Source organism: Tenrec ecaudatus, chromosome 8 (assembly GCF_050624435.1).
Source record: "Tenrec ecaudatus isolate mTenEca1 chromosome 8, mTenEca1.hap1, whole genome shotgun sequence".
NCBI classification, from domain to species: domain Eukaryota; kingdom Metazoa; phylum Chordata; class Mammalia; order Afrosoricida; family Tenrecidae; genus Tenrec; species Tenrec ecaudatus.
The window spans coordinates 35,685,064-35,712,624 of NC_134537.1; the positions used below are offsets into that span (position 1 = coordinate 35,685,064).

At 48.1% G+C, this 27,561-nt stretch overlaps 1 protein-coding gene across 1 annotated transcript in view; it reads right to left on the reverse strand.

Annotated features, from left to right (window-relative positions):
* MB21D2 (Mab-21 domain containing 2) overlaps nt 1-19,643 on the reverse strand; it is a 142,227-nt gene extending 122,584 nt beyond the window's left edge. Inside the window, exon 1 of the mRNA XM_075556216.1 lies at nt 19,316-19,643. Within this exon, the coding sequence (XP_075412331.1) occupies nt 19,316-19,526 (211 nt within the window). The 5' untranslated portion in view covers nt 19,527-19,643. The remainder of the gene's footprint in view (nt 1-19,315) is intronic.
* Between the last annotated feature and the right edge of the window lie 7,918 nt (nt 19,644-27,561).

A 27,561-nucleotide genomic window follows, 5' to 3' on the forward strand; every position in this document is an offset into this window, starting at 1 on the left:
GTCACCATGGAGAATGGATTGAAAGGATACACAACGGAACCCTGGAACCCCAGTGGGATTGTTTAAGCACTGGGGGAAGAGTCAGCTTTGGCCTGGATGAAGGGGATGATAGGATTAGGGTGATGAATGGGAAGCAGAAGCTGAAGACACAGGAGGAAGAACTGGCAAGTTCCTGAGACCTGAGGTTCCTTCTTAGATCTGGGGCAGAAAGATGAGCCTAGTTCCTGTCCTGTACACCTCCGTGAATGATGATATGCTTAGCTGAGATTGCAGGAGGACCAGGTTTAGAGCGCACATTAATTTTGAATATTCAATTTGTGGCGCCCCTGAGTCATCTAAATGGAAATGTCAAAGAGGCAGCTGAGAGGTCCAATGATGCTTGGAAAGTGGTAGCAGGAAAATGGAAGTACTATAAAATAGATCGGAGATGCTGGGGGAAAGCAGACAAAAGCAGTCACAAGGCATGGGTGATTGAAACCCACCTCTGACAACGAGGTTGAAAGGGGGGGATAACCAACAAGAGCCCGTTGTTAGGAAGCCAAGAGAAGAAAGAGTTGAGAGAATAATCAACCTTTGGAAGGGGGATGACGGATGTGAGGTTCTGTTGTTTCCTTCAGAGCACTAACTGTAATCTGCGAGGTTGTTTAAGTTGCACTTAATTGTCTAGCATTTTCTCAGACATGTGAGAACATGAGGATTTAGTCTCCACACTATCCCTATTGTCCAGCAGGAGACTTGTGGCCAAGAATCCTCCAAGATATCCACTGAAAGAATAGAAGAAGAATGTGATGCAGATTGCTTTGGGCAGATGGACTGAGAGCAGATGAAGGGAGCAGGAGAGAGTCTGGGAATGCGGAGGATGAGGTCTCAGACAAAAGACGGGCAGTCAGTGGTCTCGCACTAGGATCTTTCCCCATCAGCCCTCTGCCCAAGGAGCAGAAGTAAAAAGCGTTCCTTTGCTATGAGTTTCTCCAGTTGTTCAAATGGGCTCAGTAATATAGGAAGCTTCCGCCGCCATCAACATTTTTATTATTATACCCAGCAAACCTTGAATAAGTGGGTTGGGAAGGAATCTTCTCTGAGAATCTCTATCCTGCCTTCTGCATTGTGAGCCTCCCAAAGGTATTTCATCACAGGGCACATTTCTGTAGCCTGTGCTTCAGTACTGCAAGTTCCACATTGGAATGGCTTTTATCTGAATGGCGGCATCTGTCTCTTCAGTGCTGTCGCTCCTTACTGCTGTGACTCCCTTTGAAAAGTCAATACTTATTTGCTAAGGTAAAGAACCCTGTTCAGTTCCCCTTTAGATGTTAGTACCTTAACTTTTGTTCTCACTTTGAAAAGATTCATTAAAGACAGATAAATCTTTATTGATACTAGCAAGGGAAAAAAGGTAAAAGGCATTTTACTAATTACAGAATGAAAAAAAAAGATGAACTCAAAGTAACTTTCTTGAAAGTATATTTGGCATCTGAGTTTTACTGAAAATTCTAAGATCTGCTCCCCCTCCTCCCCCCCCCCAATGACAGCTGACATCAACCATGTCCTAATTAAATGTTCTAAATCCAGAATCAAACCTACTTAGGGGGGAGGGGGAGCCTGTGCCTTCATAAAACCGGCTTAATTTACTTAGCTCCCAGGGTGCGGGGTGACCTTTGCACTGTCTTCAATCAGTCAATCATTGGCGACACGCCTTCTTTTACTTTAAAAATGAGATGGTTGTAAGATAAGATTTCAGACCAAAGACTTTTCCATAAACATAAACCACAAGCATTAAAAAAAAAAATTAAAAGTTTGCCCTGAGGGCTGCCAAGGAAGGTCAATTGATAGAATGGAAAGACTCTGGACCAGGAGCCAGAAGAGGCACAGACACAGCTGACTTCCAGGAGAGCCAAGCCACAAACATCCTCACTTCCATTCTCTCCTTCAGTGCCTGGCACCACCTCATGTGAGGAGACCAGCAACCACCTGAGAACTTGGCATTGTGGGAGCACTACCAGTATTGGGGTGGGGTGGGGGGGGGCTGCATGGGTCTCAATCCAGTCTCCATCCCTAGCTTGAGCAAGTGACTTGCCTGCTCATCTATGAAATAGGAATGGTAAGGTTAGCCAGGGGGAAGGCAGCCAATGAAAGAAATCCTAACACAAAAGGGGAGTGGAGGCACCCGCCTCCTCAACACAAAGAAAGGTATAGGGCAGATAAGCCAGACTTCCAGATCCAGGGAAGAGAGGGTTTTGTGAGGGATTGGGGAAAGACAGGATGTTTACATGTCACCCACAAGGACTGAATTGACCCTGCCAACAGGGACACAGCATGAACTGCAGGGCGTAATGGGGCGTGGATCTGGAAAGGGGAGAAGGTATGCCACAGACAGACAGAAAGTCAGCGGTGGTGGGAAGCCTACCATGAGCAGGATTAAACCCTAGCGCTTCACTCTATTCGGCTCTTGATTAGCTGGGAATCCTCTGGGGTTCCATGCCACAGACCCTCCTTCATAAGCTTACTCATCCAGTTCAAGCCCTTTCACGGACTCTCTGAGCACTGTCCCCTCATCTGAATTCTTCATTGCAGCAGTCCAAGAACTGAGAGAGGCTCAAAAACCTTGAGTTGCCTCCTTGTAGTGATTCCTCTTTTGGGGACTGTTGCCAGGATTGCTTGGATTGGCATTTATAAAATGGGGGTGGGCTTCCCAGCATTATCATCACCATCACCACCACCGTTTGACGTGCACGGAGAGTCACAGATTAACTGCTTCAAAGAAGATCTCCAATGGCTCCAAGATCTCCAAGGAAGATCTCCAATGGCTCCAAGATCTCCAAGGAAGATCTCTAATGGCTCCAAGATCTCCAAGGAAGATTTCTAATGGCTCCAAGATCTCCAAGGAAGATCTCCAATGGCTCACCACCTCCAGAGTCTTTGACTCCGATTACATCTTGAAATCCTCCTAAGGCTCTGAGACCCAAGGCAGGCAGGCAGGCAGGCAAGGAGGGAGGGAGAAAGGAGGGAAGAGATGGAGGGAAGGAGGAAGCATTGGTTGTCCTTCAAATCCCAAGATAGCCTACTAGCCCACAGAGCCTCAATTCCCAACCACAGGCTGGAACCAGTCCTGTGATCCACAACCAGCCCCCTTCCGTATGACCAAGATGGTACATTCATAGCTCCAGAGTCTTGTGATGTGCCAAGCTGTGGAAACAACACATATTTGAGAAAAAGACTCACTTCAAAGGAAAGGAAAAATTCTGGTGCCTCAAGGTCGGTAGTTCCAACTCACCAGCCGTCCCATGAGAAATAATAAAAGATGAAGCCAGCCTGGTCCCATAAAGATGTTCAGCCTCAGAGTCACTAAGGAGGGTTGTCATGAGCCAGAAAGGACGTGATGGGCATGGATTCAGAGAAAAGAAACCTGAGAGGGGACTGAATAGTCCAAGGATCAAAGCATGACAGAGCAGACTGTCTGCAAGTGACGTATTCAGCATCCTTCGTAAGAAAGCAATTAGGAGAACTTCAAGCTCTATGGTGGTTTTGCAGCACGGAAATTGTTCCCTACCTGGGGACTCTCTTCCAGCGAGGCACAGTCCAGTCCCCCCCCCACCCCCCAGGTTCCTCCCAGGGAGCAGGCCCCACTCTGTCAACGGTTTCAGGTACGGGCCCTTTGTCTTCCCCCTCCACTATGCCCCAGGCACAAATAGGTGTTCAGGATCAATATCCCCTCTCTTTCCATTTCTACTTTGGTAAAATGGGAAGTTGGCCTACCCAATTTCCAAATTTCCTAACAGTGTTAAAATTAAAAGATGGCATCAAGAATTCCCACTTTCCCAAGGAGAGGGGTTGTTAAAATAAAGTACAAAAGAAGATTTATAGTTCTCTGAAGTTTTCAGCCTGAAGTTATATTTCAAATTGCCCACTCTACTAGTAACCACTGTGTCTTTGCACAAATTACTTTACTGGGGGCTCATACAACTCTTTGCACAATCCATACATAATCCATTGTATCAAGCACATTTGTACATTCGTTGCCCTCATCATTCTCAAAACATTTGCTCTCCACTTAAGCCACTGGCATCAACTCATTTTTTCACTTCCCTCCCTGTACCCCCTCCCTCATGAACCCTTGATAATTTATAAATTATTATTTTGTCATATCTTGCACTGTCTGAAGTCTCCCTTCACTCATTTTTCTGTTGTCCGTCCCCCGATTATAGGTTATATGTAGATACCTATAATCGGTTCCCCCTTTCCACCCAACCCTCCCTCCACACTCCTGGTATCGCCACTCTTACCACTGGTCCTGAAGGGATCATCTACCCTGGATTCCCTGCATTTCCTTTTCCTATCTGTACCAGTGTGCATCCTCTAGTCTAGTCAGATTTGTAAGGTAGAATTGGGATCATGATAGTGGCGGGGGGCGGGGGTGGAGCATTTAGGAACTAGAGGAAAGTTGTATGTGTCATCGTTGCTATACTGCACCCTGACTGGCTCGTCTCCTCCCCGTGATGAAGTAACTAATTTTTTGGAAGTAGATGGCCAGGCCTTTCTTCCGAGGTATCTCCAGATAGGCTCAAACCTCGAACCTTTTGGTTAGCAGAAAAGTGCCATTTGTGTGACCCAAGGGCTCTAAGAACTTCATTTAGAAATGCAAATACCAGGTTCCATGCTCAACTACTGAATCAGAAGATCTGGGATCGGGGTCCAAAATCTTATGTTTTCACAAGCCCTCCGGGAGATTCTAAGCACAGGAAACTGTGGGAGCCACTGCAATGGGGGAGCCAGCAGGGCTAGGGGATCAGCTGCCACTTCTGTCTAGACAAGTGTTCCCACCATGCCCCGGGCCCAGCCTCTGACACGGAGGCCCTTGGGTAAGTAAGTATTGCAGAGCTGCCCCCAGGCCCCACTTCCCCTACTGCCCAGTCTCTGGTGGGCCACCTCTTCTGACCAGGGTCTCTGAGCCCCTCAGACACTGGCTGCCACTAGGCCCGATTGCAGTGTCACAGTCAGAAATGCAGCTCGCACTGTGAATGCAGGCTGCACCCACCGAGGGCACAGTTGAAAGAACAAGCTGTTGAGTCCCCTTTATTAATCACAGCACAATTTCCATGCACAGCTGCTAGTGAGAACAGCTGCAGCTGCTGAAAGAGCGCACTTCCAGCAGCCTAGAACCAGTGTGTACAGACCGACTGCCACTTAACAGGCATGTGCCAGGGTCCCAGCCATGGGCTGTGTTCTTCCTCCACATCCTCAGGGTCCCTCTTCACACCGGAAACCGTTTTCCTCCCACCCAGGAGAGGTGTAGGGCAGGGTGCTTTCCGAATCGGCACGATACATGACAGAGAAATCGAGGTTCATTTCAAAGGCCTTCCCTTGGACCCTGGCTCAAGTATTTGCTGCACTTGGAAAAGTGATTCCGCAACCCTGTTCCTCCACATCTTCCTGGGTTAAAATAGAGTAAACAATACGTCCGCTCACAGGGGTGGGTTTGAGGAGTAAACCACAATGAGATGACGCCCACACAAATGCTTTGTAACCTGGAGGACGAGATACGGACAAAGGCACCTTGATTCTCATCCCCTGAAAGCCGAAGTTGGGTCCAGAAGTCATCAACAAGTAAGCTCACCGTTCCCAGCCAAGAGTTATCCAAGTTGAAATCAGAGCACCACATGGTTACAGAGGGCCTTTTGAGGATCTGTAATCCAAGATTTCACTGCACACCCCTTGTGCAACACCCCCCCTCAACACACACACACACACACACACACACACACACACACAAACACGCACCTCCAATCTCTTACAGCGGTCCACAAGAGCCTCGCCCAAGGGGACTCTCCCAACAACAGGCAGCCCGTTGCACACGAGGCCTGATCTGAGCATTAGATGAACGATCCTCTTAAAGGAAGTCAATGCAGGCTTGCTCTCACTTCAGCAGCCTGTCAAGCCCTGGTGGTATAGCGTGTACACATTGGGCTGCTAACCACAAGGTCAGCAGTTTGAAAGCACCAGTCACTTAGGAAGAGAAAGATGAGGCTTTCTTCTCCCGTGAAGAGTTCAGTCTCCGAAACCCACAGGGGCAACGAGCTTGGTGAATTTGCAGGGGAGGGCAGGATTTCCCCATGTTTCTCAACAGGCACATGACTAGCTTTGAGACACACACACACACACACACACGCACACGCGCACACACACACACACACACACACACACACGGCTCATGAGTTCTAAGAAAAACCCCAAATGCTTACTTAAGCTCATCTCAAGTTGTTGCCTTTTGTTTTCCTGTCAGAATGTCCCCAAAGTTCATTTGTTGGCGCGTTTGTCTCCCCAGTTATTTAAGAAACCCCGTAAGAGCTCACCTGTATGACTCCTGGTCTCAAATTAGGACCCCTGTGCCTTTCTACCTTCGGATTTCTTCCATTCCACCCTCTCGACACAGTACTTCAAGGGGAATGAAGAGCTCTCAGGCTAGAAGTTCACCCAGACTAAGCTACCATCTGAAGGCACGCACTCTTCATTTCTGAAATGCTCACCCTGCAGAGCCCTGTATGGAGCAAGCAAGCAGATATGGCCTTGTTCACCAGTTCTGTTCCATAAATCTTAGCGTCCAGTGCCAGAAAGAGATGCCTTCAATTCAGCAAGTGTGTTCCCGTCCTTGCGTCCCCCCCAGAGGGTGCACGGCCCAAAAGAGCAAATCACCCGTCGTCTCTCCTGCTGGTCACAATCTGCTGACTCCACTCCACTCACAGTGGCCGTGTCTCCATGCACTTGCTGCCTGTCTACACGCTCTCCCACCCAATCACGCTCTCCCACCCAATCCTCAGACCGCTGACTCTTTCTCCTTCATTTCACGTCTCCCTCCTTCTGACCCTTTCTCTACCAATGTTCGCTATACCGAGTTTCTCTCGGTCCTAAACCTCTGCACTTGCTTACATTTTGTTTTTATAGCACACACACTCTTATTTATTTCACATTGCAATCTTGTTGCCTAACCCCCCAAGGACAGAAGCCTCTTGGAGGTAATAACCTTGCATCTCTTATTCACCCCTGTGCATTTTACACAGTCACAACACCAGCACCTAGCACACCATACATGCTCTAACATATGTGGAATGAATTTATGAGTTCATAAATGAATAATTCGTTCAAAACACAACTCACTACCATCAAGTCACTACTGACTCAGAGCATCCCTTGAGGACAGAGTAGAACTGCCCCTGTGAGATTCTGCGACTGTAACTCTTTATGAGAGCAGAAAGCCTCACTTACTTCTACAAAGTGGCTGGTGGTTTCGAACTGCTGACCTTATGGTTAGCAGCCGGGTGCATAAGCATTACATTATAAATATTCAAATATTAGGAGAACAGGCATTTTGGTGACGTAATGGATTAAGTGGTGGACTGCTCACCACAGAGTCAGAAGTTCAAACACACCAGCCACTCTTCAAGAGAAAATGAGGGTTTCTGTTCATGGACAGCCTCCGAATCCACCATGACAGTGAATAGAGCTGGAAGCAGCAGAAACCTAAACAAGACCCACTACTTACTGGACTTGGCTCACCAGCAGTAATCAAGTCTGTGGAGTGTGTGAGAAAGAAACAAACTGAACAACTTAATGCACAGCAGCACTGTCCCTAGGAGCTGCAGCTTTACCTTTGCAAGAGGAATTCATGAAAAGGCTGCTTCCTAGAGTCAGGGCGTACATAATGGCATAATTAGGAACTGCCTTTCAAGAACTCATGTAGCTTAGCCAGGCCATTGTCAGCACTCTCACACAGACCCCCCGGAAGCAGGCAGGCAAGGCCTCAGAGTCGGTGCCGGGAATGTACATCTACATGCCATGTACTTACCCATTCCACTCACAGCCAGCTTCGCCCACCACAGACCTGCTGCCCAGAATGCAGAAACACACCCAGCGGAGAATGGAAGCGGCTAGCCTACCCTTGTCCAGAGAACCTTCGCTCCAGCAAGCGATCAGGAGATGAGAGAGGGGACAGAAGAGCCCACTCTAGACCTGGGTTGAGCCCTGTTCCTTGACTCAGTCACACAAAGTCACATCACCTCCCGAAACCTCAGGAGCCTCATCTGTGAATGGGTGTTATCAGTTCATACACCTCCCTCCCCAAAGGCCGTTTGTTTGTTTGTTTGTTTAAGTGGAACACCACATGAAGTGGGAACATCAAGGGAATCTATTCAGCACTGGGTAAAGGTACATTGTCATTACTGATAGCAAATAATGGCAACTCACAGTAGACATCCCACTGTTAGTGGGAGGGGTGACTGAGGCCTGAGGGTGGGCATGCTGGAGGTCCATGAGTGCCAACCATGCCCGGCCCAGGCAATCCAGGGCCACAAGATAAACATCGGTCCCAGAGTCCCCATTTGCTGCTCTCTACCAACAAGCTAAAAGAATCACTTTTGTCATTTCATCATTGTCCTGGAAGACGTCTTTAAGAGAGTTATTCTTGCAATCCAGGAAAAAACACCCCATCTGCCATGAAAGAGAGTCAGACCAAGAAGCCCCTACTCCTGAACGACGGTGTAGCGCAGTTTACTAATACACGAGGAAACCTTCTCGAGCCAATGTCAGAACAGGTCCGGCCCTTAAACAGGTCCTGAAATGAGGAGCTTCAAGCGGAAAAGCTCCTTTAAGAGTAAATCACATCACTTAACAAGCACCTACTGTGTACATGACTCCACAGAGTGCTGCCAGATAACTAGGCCTGGGAGTGTTTAATAGCCAGCAGGCAGAAGGACATGCTAAAGGCCAAAAGAAAAGGCGACCCAGGGTTAGGAAGAAAGGTACTTTTATGGTCCCCTTGGGAGAGATTCAGGAAAACCTCCTGAGTTAAGGGGTATTTGAGTGCACAGTGGAGAGCCACGCGGAGCCAGAGAAGCTGAGGCTCCTAACAGTTTCTGTGCCATGGGTCCTCGTGACAAGCAGGGGCAGCCCTTGGATTCCTACACAGAATAGTGTATTTGTTATAAAAATCAACAGGGTTTCGAAGCAAAACTCAAACTCACTGTTATCATGTCAATTCTGACTCATCACAGCCCCGATAGGCAGAAAGAACTGCCCCTGTGGGTTTCCAAGGCCGTGAATCCATACGAGAACAGAAAGCCTCATCTTTCTCCTGCAGAGGAGCTGCTGGTTTTAAACTATTGACCTTGTGGTTAGTAGCCCTACGGATAACCCACTATGCCACCAGTTTTAAACTACAAAACATGCTTTAAATACGAAGTTGTGATAAAGCAATGTAATGCTTTATGAATTCACTAAATTAAAAAAATCTATCAGCAAACTTAATACCCACGGTCATTTCAAACCCAAAACACATCTGTGATTGCGTCTGCTCCAATTTCCAGCAACCTCTTGTTTATCGGCCTGTTTTCAGTGGTGGAGATTTTGGAAGTAGATGGCAAGTCTTTTCTTCCAGTGGGCCTATGGATTGATGTGAACCTCTGACCTTCTGGTTAGCAGCCAAGCATTTACTGTTCATACCGCCAAGGGATACCCAAAGCGGCTACAAGGTGTCATTTTAACACATCTACTGAAAGGATGGGGAGCCGGTGGCATAGTGGTTACGTGTCAGGCTGCTAACTGCAAGGTCAGTGGTTAGAAACCATCTCCGACTCCAGGGGAGAAACCATCCCCTCCATGGGAGAAAGGTGGGCCTTTCTACTCCCCGCAAGGGTTGCAGTCTCATAAGCTTGTAGGGACAGTTCTAGCCTCAAAGTCAGTGAGATTGGTTTGGGTTGCAGACTATCAAGATGTGAAACAAAAATGTATGAGATTTCGCTAAGCAAGGAAAACATGGGCCCTACCAATCCTACAGTGCTCTGTTCTCTGCACTTATACTAGAAGGAAATGCTACATTGTGGCCAGGGGTTAATAAAATAAAGATGCAATCCCTCCCCCCGCATCACAATCAAAACTCCACCAAATTATTCCCATGGGCCCAGGTTAAGGCTGACTGGTAGATAGGACAGCAAAGACCTGACGGGAGATGGGGAGCATTCTGGGTGTGTTATGTGACCAGGCGGAGCAGACAGACAGGCAGCACTGAGAGGCAGGCTGAGGGCTCAGCAGTTAATATATGCGCCCATCACCCCAATTATTAAAGTACAGACAATGCTTCAAGATGAAGAAAAAAAGCTGGGAGGTCATTCAAGAATGTTATATATACACGAGTCTATGGTGTAATTATATATATATGGTGTAGTGGTTACACATGGGGCTGCGATCTGAATGGTTGCCGGTTCGAAACCACCAGCAGCTGTGAGGGAGAAAGGGCTTTCTAGTCCCATAAACAAGTTACAGTCTCAGAAACCCACAGGGGGTCACTATGAATCAGCACTGCCTGGATGACAGTGAGCTCCGTTTTTTAAAAATATACCCGTTTTTAAAATATATATATATGTATGTGTGTATTATGTGTACACACGATGAGTACACATTTTTGTCCATTTGGGAAGCTGACAGATGTCCAGAACAAGGTTTGTCATCAATCGACATTTCACTTTTGAAATGATAAAACCACGTGTACACTTGAGCTTTCCCCATAACGCTGTCCTTGTAAGCAGTGTTCCTCAGAACAACAGTTTCTGCAACAGTTTTCCGGAGCAAAAATTTCACAGCCTCACGCTGTTCTCTTAAATCAGCCATCACAAAACCTGGTTCGAGCAAAACTGCTTTTTATGAAAAAATTCACTGTGACCAGAGAGAATCTTCCCAGGCTTTGCCACTGGGTGCACGAACTCAGAAAGAGTTGCTTGATGCTTGCCTAGTGTGAAAAATGTGTACTATGAAAACTGCCCAGCGGAACTTTTTCTGTTTTGTTTGTTTGTTTGTTTTTGTACGCCCTCCTATATATCACTCTGCTTTGAATGTGTCATTGAGACATCCTGGTGCTAAATTTCTTAAAAGAGCATTTTATCCTGTTATGATCTTTTTATGCACACTACACACATGTAAACATGTGGGTGCAAATATGTGCATAAGTGTCTACGAAAACCCATACTGATCAGAATTTGGGTGTGGTTTTCATCTTTGTATTTTCTACCATTGGAAATTGGGCAAAAGGGGGCCCAATCGAGATCAAGGTGCATTCAAGATAGCACATATTTCCCAAATTACAGAGCAAGCTGGTACTAGAACTTAGAAAACCCCTACTTTTACACTGTAAAAATGCCTAAAGTCAGTATCAAATGTGTCCAAAGTCGTGAGGCAAGTATATTTACTGGCCCCATCTTATAGCTTCAGAAACAAATGCTCAAAGACTTGTCCACAGACACACAGCAAGTAACTGGAATAATTACGAGCTAGAATCCCCATCTCCTGCCCCTCCTCAGGGCAGAATATTGCCATTTTCATTAAAAGCCAGGGATTTGGCATCCGCCTGACCTTGGATAAGTCCTGCTGCTATGTTATTTGCTTGCTGGTAAACTGGACCAAGTCCTAAAGTTATCCTATCCTTGGTAGCCTGTAGTACTTCATCTCAAAGGGTTATACAAACTCCCTGCCACCGAGTCAATGCTGACTAATAGCAACCCTTTAGGACAGGGTAGAATGGCCTGGTAGTTCCCGAAACTAACTCTTTACCAAAGCAGAAAGCCCCATCCTACTCCCAAGGGGCAGCTAGTGGTTTCGAACTACTGACCTTGCAGTTAACAGTGCAACACATAACAACTACACCATCCATGCTCCCTCTCAAAGGGCTACACCAACCAAAGAGCAGACTAGCAAAATGGAGTCAATTCTAACCCATAGCTTCTCTGCATAGGGCGTTCAAGACTATAAATCTGTGTGCATACAGGCACCCTCATCTTTCTCCCACGAATGCTTTATGAATTTGCTGGCCTTGTGGTTAGCAGCCCCACACCTAGCCCGCAGACCTGCCAGAGGCCCTACAGAAGATTCAATGGCACCATGACGTCATTAATACAATAATAAATGTGCAGAGCAAACACTCAGCGACAATGGCAGATACCATTATCGCCCATTCTACTCGCCCTGCTTGTCTCCACTCAGGTACAGAGACTCCAGCATACCTTTCCCAGAACCCGCAGACATATCAGAACATGAGGTTCAGCAGCCTGGTTCTGGTCTCCAGAGTCAACCAGGACCATGACTCACTGTACTTGACAGCAGCTCTGTCCTGTAGGGCACCGACTAACATGAGACAAGATGCAGTAGTGCCAACTCAGGATGCATGGCATTTAGATTTAGTAATGGGACCTGAGATTCTGAATTTTAAAAGGGTCCCCAGGAGAGTCGCAGGGGCCAGCAATCTTCAATGGCAAGGTGTCCATTTGATAAGAGGGAATCTAACTCTTCTATGAGTACTAATGGGGTCCAGCCTCATCCCAAGTGATGCACTAGCAAATGGGCAGTACAACAGTGAATAATGGTGTGATGGGGTAAATGTGTCTACATGTGGGAAGGATGGAGTTAGGGGGTGGGTGGATTGCATTGTGCCACTGCAGAGCGATGTGGTATACATACATCCTTCCCCTTACACTGATGGGTGGAAGCCCACTAGGGAACAGGGATTTCTTTTTTATGCTAATGAGGCTGCTCTAGCAATGGGGTGTGTCCAGAGTCAGTCACATTTTGAGAGAGAAAAGATCCAGTGCCAAAGAAAGAAAGTGCAAAGGGAGGGATGAGACACACTACCTGAAGAGTGTTAAGGAACTGGGAAACAGAGATCTTCCCAGAGCCCAGATTTCTAGCCTCCGCAACCCACAGCCAAGGACACAGTTCCCACTCAATGCAAGCAGACGGGACAGCAAGCAACTGCCCCAGGGGGTTCCTATGGCTGTGACTCTTGACAGAGCCACCCCTGAGGAGGGGTGGAGGCTCAAACCTCTGACCTCGTGATTAACCAACTGTGAGAAAATAAATGTCTGCTCATGAAAGCTACCCCTTTGAAGTATTTTTGTAGCAGCACTAAGAAACTGAGACACACAGCAAGACCCTTGAATCTTCTGTAAGGAAGAAGGGGAGCAACTACAAGATCTCCTAAGCGAGGGGGAGATGCCTGCATTTCTTGGGGCTAATCACACTTCAAGAGATGATGGGGTCCGTGACACTAGGACGCAAAAAAACGTGGGAGCGTGTGAAGGGTCACAAAACAACACTTTGCAGTGAGTTCCCTTATAAATTCTGTAGGGTGAGTTCAATTTTTTTTAAGGGTCACTTAAACACAGAGCTTCAAAATGCCTAACTCTAACTCCCTAGGAAGTCCAGAATATAGCAGGTCCAGCTCCATGCAGACACACCACCCTAAGTTTAGAACCTTGCTTTTTTTGGCCTTGGAAAAGCCAAAAGCCAGCAAAGTATTCTCGTGGAGCTGGTAGGGGAAGGAAGAGGAGGAAGGGTCTCCAACGGTCCGTAAGAATTTCTTATGTCTCCAGGTACTGTGTTCTCCTCCGAATCCTGCCTACTGCCTGGAACACAGCAAACATCCAGTAAATATTTGTTAAGCATGTAAGAGAGAGACAAAGAGAAACCATCCTCGAGGTGAGCACGAGCCTCTGAGTCAGATGTGCCTGGGCTCCGGCTCCAGGTCTATCTGTCAGCTTGTGGTGGGATCAGCAGTAGACAGACCTCTTTGAGCCCGAGTGTTTCTCCTTCAAAGAAGGTAACCTCACTGACTGTAATGCCAAAAGAATCATGGAGATACTTACCTTGACACATTACACAAGCTCCTATATTTATGCAAAGTAGCCAGGACAAAGCCTACTGCGGTCACATGTTTAACTGATGGCAAAGCGTGTTAGAGTTCATCAAGCCTGGCATAAACCAAAGGGACTCCATGGCAACAGGGTTTTGTTTTGTGGTTTGTTTGGGGTTTCTTTTGCATTTGTTTGTTGTTGTTGTTGTTGTTTTTATGAACCCTAACCAATCATGGGAGAGCTGATTCTAATTCGGGAAGACCCCAGGTGTTCAGAGTGCTACAATGTACCATAGGGTTTTCAGGGTTGTGATTTTTCTGAAGGAGCCCTGGTAGCCTTGTGGGTTACATGTTGGAAGGTCAGCAGTTCAAAACCACTAATGGTCCCTCAGGAGAAAGGTGAGACTTTCTCCGACCACAGAGTTATGGTCTTGGGAACCAGAGGGGCAGCTCTACCCTGTCCTCGAGAGTGGCATGACTCAATGACAGGGAGTTTTGCTTTGGGAGCTTCCTGAAGCAGATGGCCAGGTCTGCCTCCCAAGGTGCCCCAGAATGGCTTCTGACTGGCTTATCTGGCTTACTGTTTCTTAATTTCCAGCCAAGAACTTAACCACTAGTGTCACCCACAGACTCCTTGCACTCCACGGTTCTTCTGCAGAAATTATCCCTGCTCAAATTCACTACATTTTCTAATCAAGCGCATTTCTTTAAATAAATAATACATCTTGTACATACATTCGCTTTCCCTTTAGAAAGCAATTTTACATTTGCACACAATTCTGAAATGAGCCATGACTACCAGCCATGTTTAATAGATGAGAAAACTAAGAGCACACAGTCAGCAAGAAGCAGCACTGAGCCTGGAACATTTAATATTTCTTCACCATGATTTTCTCCATAAAAAGCCCCCAAAAAAGATCTCATTGTGGAATATCACTGCCTGTCCGTCAGCTGGGCCGGTGGAGGTGGCCTGCATGTTGCTGTGATGCTGGGAGCCACGTCCCTGGTATTTTAAATAGCAGCAGGGTCACCTGTGGTTGGGCAGGTTTCAGCACAACTTCCAGACTAGAATCGGTTACGGAGAAATGCCTGGCAACCTACTCCCCAAACTAACCAACGCAAGCTATATGGACCACAACAGGAGACTGACCAACAGTGTGAGAAGATGTGCCCCCAGGCTGAGAAGGAACTAAACAGCCACAAAACTCAACTCAACCATGCCAACAATCATGAAGACGCTGCAGGACTAGGCAATGTCTGTTGTACATGACTCACAGCTACTTCCATGGCAACTGAAGCAACAACATTAAGAAATACAGTGTTCGAATGCACACTCCAGCAACTATTGTAGGCGCTGTGCTTAGTTCATGCATCCTGGAGGCTGAAATGAGAAATAAAATTCTTCACAAACAGGAAGAAATTCTCTTTCCTAAAGCAAAGTCTCACCTACAGATTTCACATGCAAGAAGCCCTAGTGGCGCTGTCAGGGCTGCTAACTGCAAGGTTGGTGGTTCAAACCCACCAGATGCTTGCTCCTCAGCAGAAAGATGAGGCTGACTATTGGGTCCAGGAGTCAGAATCAACTCAATGGCAGTGGATTGGGTTTGGTCTTGTAGTTAGTGGAGGAGCCCTGGTGGTGCAGTGGTTAAGCACCTTGGCAGCTACTCAAACAGTCAGCTGTTTGAACTCTCCAGCTGTTTGGTGGGGGGATGAAGAGACAGTCTACTGTCTCTACAAAAATTTACCACCCCAGAAATCCAATGAGGCAGTTCTACCATACCTAATAGGAAGCTCAGAGTCAGAATCTACTAGACAACAATGGGTTGGGTTTACAGTTAGTCTCCAGTAAGAGAAAAGGAACAGATCTCAGATCATCAGTCAGAAGAATGATTTAGAAAGAATAGGAAGTAATTGTCCTTCCTTTCACACATTTAACAGTCTCCCATAAGAAAAAAAAGAACAGGTCTCAGGTCAGAAAAACCTGTGTTTTTGCTACATCCCTAGCATTAGTTGGCCACACGACCCTGGTGGCTTCCTAACCCCACTGAACTCAGTGCCCTCACCTGTGTAATGGGAAAGTAGTCCCTTTTCCTAAGACTGCAGTTGGCTTAGCTCCTAACCCCAGGAAGACACCGAACAAATGATAGAGACAATATCCCTCTTCTGCATCTGTTCAATGGGGATACAACCAGTCTCCTGTTGGCCTCGCAGGGAATGAAGATAACAAAAGAGCTGGCAGAGTCATTATGTAAACACCAAATATTATTAAAACATTAATGAACTCTGGCAATTTCCCTGAATTTTGATAAATGGTGTTTATTACACACTGCCAGCCTCTCACACAATCTGGGGCTCTCAAATATTAAACCAGAAAATAACAGCAATCATTCTCTTAAAGACCAAGGTGTACAGAATTAAGGCATGGGTCTAGGTGATACCAGCTAAAAACCGTCTCCAAAGGAAACAGAGGCCCCAACAAAAAGAGAATGCTGGAAGAGGCCATGAAGACCACAGTGGCCATTGGTGACCACAGCAGTCACAAATGGTGACCTCAGAGCAGCTCCGACATCCATCCAGGATGCGGTCAGGGTTCTTGGAATTGAGAGGTCATTGATTATGAAGCCAGTCTACAACAACTTTGCTCTAACCAAAAGGAAAAATACCTGGGCATCTGCAGCCGGGAGGCAACCCAGGCTGCCAACCTCACAAGGAAAGACAGTGGCTGCTTCCCATCTCACCCCACACATACCCTACCCCATGCAAAAAGAAAAGTTGGGGGGGGGGGCAACTGAAGCTGATGCTATGGGCTACAGAGTAAACCTGGTACACTGAACGATATGGGTTCTCCCTTAGAGCCCCTGAGTGAGTATGAACTGCCAGCCTTTAGGTCGGTAAGCAAGTGCAAACTATCTGTGCCTAGCTGGGACCTGCCCCAGCAGCATTGCCCCATAAACCCCACTGCCAGTAAGTAAACAGAGATGCCTGGTGCTGGGCTGCAGAGAGGGAAAGGAGCAGGCAGGCTCCTCTCCACAACAGAGTACGTAGCAGTGTTGGTGACCTTCTAGTCTCCACATCACCAAAACCCCAAAATCACTACCATCAAGTCAATTCTGACTCCTAGCGACACTGATAGGACAGGATAGGAGAGACGTGCCTCTGGTTTTCCGAGACTGCAACTCTTCACGGAAGCAGAAATCCTCGTCTCTCTCCTGTGGAGTGGAGCAGCTGATGGTTTCGAACTGGCACGGCAGTCTGATGGGTAGCCCACTGAGTCACCAGGGCTTCCCAAAAGGAGTGGGGAGGGGGGAGGAAGTGCTACCCACAGCTCCATTCAAGAAGCTTGTACCAAATTACTCTGACATTGTATTTGCTTGATGGGATGAAGTTTTTAAGCTTTTCATGATCCTCAGGTGCAGCCAGAAAAAGTGCCAGGAAGACTCCCCACCTCCCCCAGCCCTGACACAAGGCCCAGAAATGAAGGCCTGGAGTTATTCCAATGACACCTTCATCTGCCAGCATGGCATGCATTAAGACACCGCATTCCCATATTCATTAAAAACCCCAGCCGTGGCAAGTGAAACAAAGTGCACAAAAAGGGACTTTGCCGTTTAAGTCAAGCAAAACTCTGCTTTAGCAAAGTTAATCCACCCAGGGATCCTTGCTGTCTCCAAGCCTTCACTTGTAGGGAGCAGCCAGCCATCAAGGAGGTGGACAATGAATGCAGCCCCAGCCACAGGCCGCAGGCTCATTTCGCCATCTGCCTTCCGGTGTCCAGAGGGGCTGGAGGCTTAACTGACATGCTCCTGAATTTTCTCTCCTGCAGGTGGAAAGAGCCAATTCCCAGGAGGCAAGAAAGACTTCTCTTGCAAGGTCAGCGGAGTGAATAAGGAATGGAAGCCGATTTCATGTACCTGATAACCGATGCCACACACGTTCAAATGAAAGCTACTAGGCAAATGCATCCTTTATAGATAGCTAAAAGCTTTGTGGGGTCAGTGTACTGTGTATGTTTGGCGTAAGTTCCTAAAAAGACATCTAAACTTACCCATGCCCACATCTTCCCATCTTCTGATCCCTAGCTACCCTGACTTTTCAGAGTCCAGTATCTTCTTTTAGTGTCTCAATGACCTAGGGCAGGAGACAGGGGAAGTAGGAGATAATAGTACGTCTGCACACTCCCTTAGCTATGCCAAAGAGGAAGGCCATGATTAAGCAACTTAAATAACTGCCCGTGAGCCTTGTCCCGGTGCTCCCACCTCCCTGACAATGACTGCCCCGGTTTTCAGATCCCAAAGGCTTGTATGCATGATGAACGTACCCAAGGAATTGCTTAAACATTTCAAAATTTCAAGAGTGGAAGATTCCAAAATACCAACAGAGGGCTTTCCAATCCCACACACAACCTAGGATATAGTAGGGGTGAGTGGAACAAAGCCTCAAGCTCTAATCTCTTCTACCCACTTCCCCTACCTGCGCTGGGAGGAAGAAGAAAGCCTAGACGAAAGGGGAAATTCCAGGTGGATATGCCCGCAACCACGGATAACGGACTGGAAACAAGTAGATGGAAGGAGGAAAGGCAGACGGTCAATTTTCCACTTTGGCCAAAAGGCTTTTTCTAATCGAATTCTCCACGGCTTGGGCTGGGGAGCGCTCGCACAGAGAGAGCTCCGGGCCCTGGCCATGAATCTATAGCCTAGGTTCCACCCTCCCCAACCCCTCCCACCCCCGGAGCCTCAGCGAGCTGCATCCGGAGGGTCCCAAAGGCAGGACCCGTGGAGGGGTTCGACCCCCCTCCACCAAAGTCTGGTTGATTTGTCCTTTATAATCGGTTTAAGGACCCACAGTTGTCAGTTTGAGAAGTAAGGGGTGGACGACATATTTTCTTACCCCTCCACCTCTTGGCTTCGAAAGGCAGGTACAATGCACAAAGAGGAACCGGCCGGTGCGCCCTGAGGTCAACTCTCCGAGCCCAGTAATTTTCTGAGAGTTGGGAATGAGCAATTCCGAACTCCACAAGCACCCAAGAGAAGCACCGGAAATGCTTCCCATCGCTTCACGGGGAAGTGGATTTGCAAAGCGAAGTTGCAGGAACTCCGGGCGCCCAGCCTACTCCGACGGGCTGCTCGAGAACACCCAACAAGTTTGTCCACCGGGGGCTCGGCGTTCCAGCGCCGCACAGCTAGACGAGAGCGGCAACTTGTCGCTCGGGCGCCGAGCCAGCGCCCCAGGCTGTCCTGGCGAGCGGAGCTCGGGCGACCAGGCGCAGGTCCCAGGCTCCAGGAGCCAAATCCCCAAAGGCGCCGCAGCGTGGCACCTGGACGGGGCTGTGTCCAGAGGCTGCCCCCCGGGACGCGGAGAGCTGTCCCCAGGAACACATCACCTGCCTGCCAACCCCGGGCAGGTGAGACAGTCACAAAGGAGCCAAAGACCCGGGAGGTAAAATAAGGCTCGAAGTACCAACAGCAGAGGGAAGGCAGGGACAAGGGAAGAGGCGGGACGCAGATGGGTCCCCAGGGCCCTGGGCTCCAGTAAGGACCGCCAGCGGGCAGGGGCACAGTCTCCGACCCCTCTCCCGTCGCGCGCGCGCGTGCACACACACACACACACACACACACACGCACACTCACACCTCCTCCTCGTCGTCCTCCTTACCCAGCATGGAAAAGATGAAATCCTTAGCCGTGTGAATCTCCAGCGCTCTCTGGTCGTCGTATTCGCGCTGGTCGTGCTTGGTGAATTCTTGGATGAGTTTGTTCAATTCCTCCACCCGAGCTCCCGACCTGAAATCCAGCTCCGGGAACGAAGGCTTGTTGTTACAGCCCAGGGAAGCTGCCTTGCTGGCGGTGGGAGCCGCCATCTTCATGCAAAAGGCGCTGAGCAGCAGCTCCGCGGCGGCGGCGGCGGCGGCGGCCCCCACCCCGCCCCCACCCCGCCCCCTGGGCCGCCTCCCGTCGCCCGCTCGCGGCCGCTGGCCCCGGCCCGTGGGCGGGCGTGGGGCGCTCCGGGCTCCGGGCGGAGCTGGGCTGCGGCGCCGGCGCGCGCGGGTGGCCCCGACCCCGTCGCCTCGCGCCCCTGCCCTCCCCGCCGGCTTCCGCTGGCGGCGGCCCCCTCTGCGGCCGAGCCGCCGGGAGGCTGCCCGCGGGCGGGGAAAGTGAAGTGGGAACAATGTGGAATTCACCCGCCCCGAAATCAACAAGCGGCCGGCGCCCGGGCGCACAGCCCGGCCCGGCGTCCCCGCTTAAAGGGCCCGGGCGCCCGGCGGAAAGGGACGGGAAGGAGCGCCTGCGGGCTGCGCGCCGCGGCCACTCGCCGCCGGCCGGTCCTCGGGCGGCCGCGCGGGGGGTGGCCGGCGTCTTTCTCCACCCCCGCCCCTTGGGGGCCGGGCTAGCCCCGCGCCGATCGAGAGCGAGGCGTCTCAGGCGGATTTTCAGGGCGGTGTCCTGGGCGACCGCGGCAACGCCTTCCCAAGGCGAAGCCGACAACTCCTGTGCCCTGAGATGGGTTCGTCCCACCCGAAGGAGCGTGAGCCCGAGCTTCCGTCTTTCTCTTTGTTTTTTCACTGGCTTGCCGGCGTGCTTTCAAAAGAGGGTGCCCACACCGCCCCATATGAACACTCCCATTAGCCACAAGAATAGCTCCACCTTTGTCCCAGGTAATTCATTTGTTTTTTCTTGCTTTTGCTTTGAAACAAGCTTTCTCATCTGCTTCAAATTAAAGAGGGAGAATACATACCCAGATACATGCTGGTAGGCAGATGAAAACACTGCTTAAGACCTCTGACTATGCTGCTGCGGCGGTAGGCTGGGTTGTCTGGAGAAACAAAACCAGTGGTACAGCAAATCTGTCTAAGAAAAAGCAGGGTACAAGAAGGCATCCCAGCCCAGCCCCATGTCCATGGGTCAGACCCAAGCCAGAGGCCTCTTCAGATTCAAGCTGCTGACGCAGAAAGGTGAAGTGGGATGCAGGGGGACAGGTAGGTACAGGGCCCCGTGGATCCAAGAAACATGGCAGGTTCCCACAGCCCCGGAGGTTGGCTTCCAGGGTCAGGGCCCCCATGGATCTGTGCCTGGTGGCAGACAGAGTGCCAGAAGGAGCAAAAAAGAAGGGCAAGAGAAAAGAACTTCCTCATGGCCTTTCTTCTAGAAAGCCAACCCCCACCCAAGGTGCCTGCTGACATAAAATCTAACTGCCAAGGTCGCATGGAGTTCCCATCCTGAGAGAAATGCTCCCCTTATCTACACAGTGGTATGAACTAGGATGGTTGTTGAAACTCCAGTATAAATGGATGGTTTTTGTCCATCAATCCTTCTCATTTGGTCAATAGCAGACACCAGTGAGACAGCTGCCTGAGGCACAGCCATTCTGTAAATGAGAACGATCCTAAGTATCCACCTCCAGCCAACCTCCATGGTACCGCTTTTTTAAGACAAAGAAGTCAAGGCATTGTTTCTTGGTTCCTTTCCAGAAGTTTGAATGAGACACTGTTCATCCTTGGTTTCTACCTTTCTTGGTTGGTTATAGTCATGGATTAAAAAGTAGGTAGTTCCCCCAAACTCCTAGACTTTCATGGAAGTGCCAAGCAGCTCTTGAGAGATCAAACAGCATATGACATTGAGTGAGCCTCCTGCACAAGACTTCTTTAACGTGATGAAAAGCAAAGGATTGACTTTGAGGACTAAAGTGGGTGTGCCCCAAGCCTTGGCATTTTTGATCACCCCATATGCATGTGAAAATTGGGCATTGAATAAGGAAAAGCCCAGAAGAATTGATGAGGTTGCGGTGCTGGTGGTGAACCTTGCCAAAAGAACAAACAAATCCATCTTGGGAGAAGTACAGCCAGAAAGTTCTTTAGAAACAAGGATGACAGGACTTTTCCCCACATACTTTGGACATGTCCTTAGGAAAGACAAGTCCCTGGAGAAGGACAGCATGCTTGGTAAAGCAGAAAGTCAGGGAGCATGAGGAAGACCTTGGAAGAGATGGATTGATACAAGCGTTACAGCAACAAGCTCAAACGTAGCAATTGTGCGGACAGTGCAGGCCCAGGCAGCATTTCTGTCTGTTGTACATAGGGTCGCAATGAATCCACACAGCCAGGACTTACTCTGGTTGTGCCTTAGCTCTGGGCCTTGAGTGTTTTGAATGAGGGAGTCAATAAGGAATTCTCTGTTGTTCTTTGTCTCCTCCACTCGTCAATCAAGTCAGAACTCTATTCAATGATCCTCAAAGACATGTATTTAAACCAAGTATCTTTGACAGGATCTTCCCTGTCTCTGATAAGACAGTATAAACATCCCTTGTTAAACTGTGGAAGAGACTGGGTTAGACACTAGAATGGCTTAGATCAGGTTCTTGAGAGGCTACTAGATGAGGCGGAAGCTCCGTAAGGCAAGAGCTGTACACAGTACAGTTCCTGACCCATGTTATGACATGTGTATCCTCGAACGAATTCATGAACTAAAACACCATCTCTCAAGCCCAGAAAGTCAATATTGAGGTAGGTGATTGTTGTTACAATTTAATATTTTGATAAAATTAAATATTTCCGAGCTTTCACTGGTAGTTGTGATAAACGTAGGTATTTTTACATAAGTTTAATTATATGCTTTTATTTCCGTGTGCTTTTTCCTTTCTGAGTTTATATGATCTAAGAGAAAGCGCCATGGTGGCCCAGTGGGTGAGAACTCAGCGTTTGTAACCCAACAGCCACTCGGCCAGACCAAAGAACTGCAATCTGTTCCCATAAGGATTGCCACCAAACCACGCTGACTACCACTGAGTCAAGTCTGACTCCTAGTAGCCCTAGGTAGGGTTTCTGAAGAGGAAGCAGACAGTCTTACCTCAGTCACCCTCCAAGAAGCTGATGGATTCCAACCTTGAACCTTCTCCTTAGCAGCCCACCTTGTACACAACAGCGCCCTCAGGGGTCCCCAAAAGGATTACAGCCTAGACAATCCTAAAGGCAATTCTTAGCATCCCTGTTCTATAGCCCTGCGAAGTGGTTATGCGTTGGGCATACCCACTTTACAGCAGTTCGAAGCCAACAGCCTCTCCACAGCCCTGTAAACAGTTACAGTCTGAAATTCACAGCGGCAGTAGGGTCACTATGAGTTGACACAAACCCACAAGAAGAGCAGGAAAGGAGCCGGGGAAGCAGATGAGAAGCAATCCTTGTAAAGAGATGTTAAAGAGTTTCTGAGCCTTGTAATAAAAGGCCATATTTCTACACTTCTCAAAAGCTGTGTTGAGGAAGGTTAGTGGAGTGGATGAACTCAACAAGCCATCCTGCGTCACTTGCTCCTGCAGCTTTCAACCAACAGAGAAAATCCCCAGATTCCACCTGCTGCCCCACTTGAGACAGAACTCTCCGCCCCATCTCCCACCTCTGAATTTTATCAGCGTGTGCACAGAGCCTTCCTTTGCTTCTCTGAAGCTATTTGTTTTCAAACACAGCTCTGGAGTTTCTGCAGCAAACTCTGAGCCACGAATAACTGAGCTGTGCAGAGCACGTATTAAAAATAGCAAGCACCACATCCCCGTGATGGATTAACAACATATAAATTTAAACAAAGATTCTCTGGTTTGACAGATTTAAATAGCACCCTGGGTTGCAAGATCCAGCCTTCTGGGGCAGTTGGATTTTCAAGAAAAATCTAACTAATGCAAGTGGCCTGACCTATTAAAGTCTCTTGTAGAAGATGTAGTTGGGTTACAATGTAACACCTCATCACTTGATCTCCCTTTTGACCAATTTTAAAGTTGTGTAACTTTTTAACATTTTCTGTTGTATTTTCGATTGAGGTTTTTTCTATATTTTCTCTAATCATGTTGTCGGGGTTTTATTTGTTTGCTGCTTGCTTCCTGCTTGTATTTTCTGTGATTTTCTGTATGTGAGATCCAGGATGGGTAGAGCTGTGAGAGACAGTAACTGGATTGATCGTTGCCTAGGGGCATGGCAGGGGAGGAAAGGGAAAAAGAGCTAACAAGGAGAACAATCAGAAAACGTTCTGAAATTGATTGTGGGGATGGTAGCACAACTCTGCTTAATGTGATTGAACAATTAAATTGTATGATATGTAACGTATATGCCAATAAGCTATTTTTTCGAAAGGAGCCCGGGTTTCTTAGGATTTTGAAAGTATATGTAGGCAGGCAAAAAAAGAGCATCACAGACCTCCTGGAAGGTTGTAAAAATTACCGAAAGGTAGAAGGGGCTTGGGAGAGAAATCCCGCTCACCAGCCTGCTTTGGCCGTAGGAGAACTAGTGTACAGAAAAGAAACTTGTCGGAGCAGCAGAGAAAGGGCTGCTTTTATTTTTCATCTGAGCGTAGAATTTAGCACTTATTGTGTTTCCACAATAAGCTTAGAGATGAAGTGGAAAGCACTCTTTCTCTGTGGATAAGATTTTAAATGATAGTAACTTAATAGAAAGATAATAATGACAATCACATTCACAACTGACATAGTTAACTCCCCGCTGTCTTGGCTTGTCCATTAGCCGGGAAATCGGCAACACAGTCTCATCCATTTCACACCACCAGAAGAAGTCCAGGAAATGCCATCAAATTTGGCCAGAATCAGGAGAAAACAAAAAGACAAGAGTGGCCCTCGGGCAGAATGCTCACAATACACTTGAAGGTTAAATCTCAATATAACCTGGAATTGCTGACATTTGAAATGACCTGACTACTGCTTTCCCTGATCACTTGCTGTTGAGTTTTTAGCAGCCCCATAGGACAGAATAGAGCTACCAGTACAGGGTCCTAGACTGGAATCTCTGGGGGAGCAGATGGTCAAGTCTTTTCATTCATGGAACTGCAGGGGGTTCACATTTGTGCACTTAAGTTAGCCCCTGAATGTTTCCCCCATTGCACCTCGGTGCTCCTCCAGAGCCCTGTGGGAATGTGCATAAGCCTTTTGGCTCAGCCTGCTGAGTACTAAGGGAGCCCTGGTGGCATCGTGGTAATGAATTGGGCTGTTAACCACAAGATCAATAGTTCAAAACCACCATTTGCCATTTGCTGATCCTGTAAAGAGTTACAGCCTCAACTCAATGGCAAGGAAATTTTGCTTTGTATTTTGTACAATTTAACAAAGCACTTTTAACCCCCCCCCCCCCAAAATCGGCTTATTAGATCCTCACAACCTTTTCCTGAAACATGCTCCTTAAAATTTGTTATTCTCGTTTTAGAGGAAAAGGGACCCCTGGATGAATGAGCTTGGCTGCTAACCCAAAGGTTGTAGATCCAAGTTCACTCCGGCGGTACCTTCAAAGGAAGGGCTGGTGAGCCCCTTCTCCAAAAGCAGCCACTGGAAGTTCTATTGAGGCCCAGTGCTACTCCGGTGCATGGGGAGTTGCCTTGAGTTTGAAATGGACTCCATGGCAACAGCTCAGCTGGGCTTAGAGGGACAGAAAGCAAGATTCGTGGAGATGTGATGTTTGTGAGGCCACAGATAGCAACTGTCATCCTCTAGCTCTCAAGTTGGAAGTTATTTTCTGTAACTGGGTCTCCATGACCCTCCTCCACAGTGACATATCCCAAGTGTCCGGCAGCTAGGCTCTCATGACCTTTGCACTTTCTTCCATTGCAATGCAGCTGTCTGGCAATTTGTCTGTCCTCCTGACTGCCTACCTGTAAGCTCCACATTGGTAGACACCAGGAGTGTCTTTACCGCAGATGCATCTCCAATGCCTAAACCTGGGCCTGGCAGATAGTAGGTGTTTAATCAATGTTTGATAGTTGAAAGATTAAATGAATGAATATGGCCTCGAGCTCAGACCTGCCCATTGGTGATCCAGATTCTCTCCAGCAAACTTCATCAACTCTATTGCTCCCAATTCTTGGGAGTCACTCACCATAGTGATGCCTACAGAGGACGATGCTTTAGGAGCGTTTATGCAGTGTGTGGGATCACCTGCTCTGATCCCGAAGTTTCCTTGGAGTTTCATCACTACAAGCACAACATGTTGTTCTTCTCTCTACCTTAAAGTTTGAACTCAGGTTATTTGCTACATAAAATTTATAACAAAATTATGCTTTAAAAAAAGTAAGTCCTAATGATTAGAGAAAAAGAAAGTAAGTGCAAAATTTCAATGCTTCCATCTCTGGGGCAGCCCCCAAGGTACTTAACCTCTGCCCATCTGCCAAGAGGAGGCAACTTGATGAATTGCATTCAATTATGCAATACCCCAAAAGTCCTCTTTTTCTGTGAATACTTTAACCCCATTAACTGTGAGGATACTACCTCAACACCATTAAGACTCCCTTTAACCTTTGCCTTTGAACTTACCTAATGAGCCTGCTGTGATAGAGCCCTGGTAGTGTAGTGGTTCGGCATTGCTACGATCCACATGATCAGCAGTTCGAAACCACCAGCAGCTCCATAGGAGAAAGAATAGGCTTTCTACTTTGGTAAGTGAAACCAGCACTCGATGGCAGTGAGGAAATAGCCCTGTGTCGGTCTTAGATCCATACCAGCTCACTCCATCAGGTTGGTTCTTCGGGGACTGCATCATGCGCAGAGTGGAGTTTGATTCTACCGTGTAAAAATTAAAGATGCTTACTTTGCATGCTGCATGCAAATTAAATGAAAGACTCACGGGAGAAAAGAAATCCTGTCTTTTTTCCAGTGCAAACTGTTGGCACTCCGCTACTAAGAAAAACGTTGGCGGTTCTAGTCCACCCAGAGACACCAGGGAGGCAAATGCTGAAGGACCTGCTTCCTGAAGACACCAGCCAAGAACCCAAAGGAACACGTGCAAGCAGAGCCGCACGAGGTCGTCATGAGTGAAAAGCAAGGGTGCAGCAGGGCTTTGGGCTGATGGAACATAGTGGGCGAAGTGGGCGATGGGGGCCGTTTCCAGCTCAGTCTACAAACGCATTTTCTAACCTCTCTGCGTGGGATCTGCTGCCTTATGAATTAGTAAAGCCCGCATCACAGGCCGGGTTCCGAGCAGTGCTACCATCTGTCAGGGTTCCACTACAGGAGGGGACTGTGGTGCTAAGGAGCAGTAGCTGAGATGACCCCTGGGGTGCCTTTCAGCTCTGAGAAGTTATCTATGACCCTCCGACTCCCACCCCCACCCTACCCTTTTTCATTTTCCCTTCCTCCTTCACCTGCTTCCTGCAAGCAGATATCTCCCGCATGACAGCACTATGCTCTGTGCTCTGAGCGCAGGGTGTTTTATGTCCATTGTCACATAAGAGTAAGATCAGGGAGCGTGTCTTTGCTTTTTTTCCTCAGCTTGAAAACATAGATTTCAATGCTTCCGGTGTTTCCGCTGTCCAGTGCTAGCAGGCTGCTTCATTCCATGGAGTGCAAAGTAGTTGTGTGGTCTATACCACAGCCATGGCCCACCTATCCGCACCCCGCACAGGGTAAAGTTACACTGTTGCGTCTGGAAGAGCCCTGGCTGAATTTACACACGTGTTCTATAATCATGGACCTTGGCTGTCTGAGCAGGCCTTTAAAATTGCCAGGGAATCATAGGGATGCCTGTTTTATTTGCTGAAATGTTTCCAAAAAGTGATTCTCTACACCCTCACTGTAATGAGTTTATTGAACAGCATGGCTTTCATTCCCAGCCAGGCCCAGTGCAGTACTGTAATACACGGAGTTGCTACCCCTGAGCTGAGACCTGGTGGGTTGAGTGGTGGTCCGAAGCTCATTTTAAATTCCAAGTTGCCAAACCTGGAGGGACGGCATTTGAGGAAAATGCTGACATGCCTTCAGTTCTGACAACATTATCACACGCCGCCATAAACATGCTTCCTGGACCATGCCCGCTCACTCTGCTTTCCCATTAGTAGTTTCTAAGCAGGATTCACCGTCAAACTCCTTGTATTCTCCTGTGGATAGTGGGAAAAGAAAAGAAATCCAAAAATAAATCATTAAAT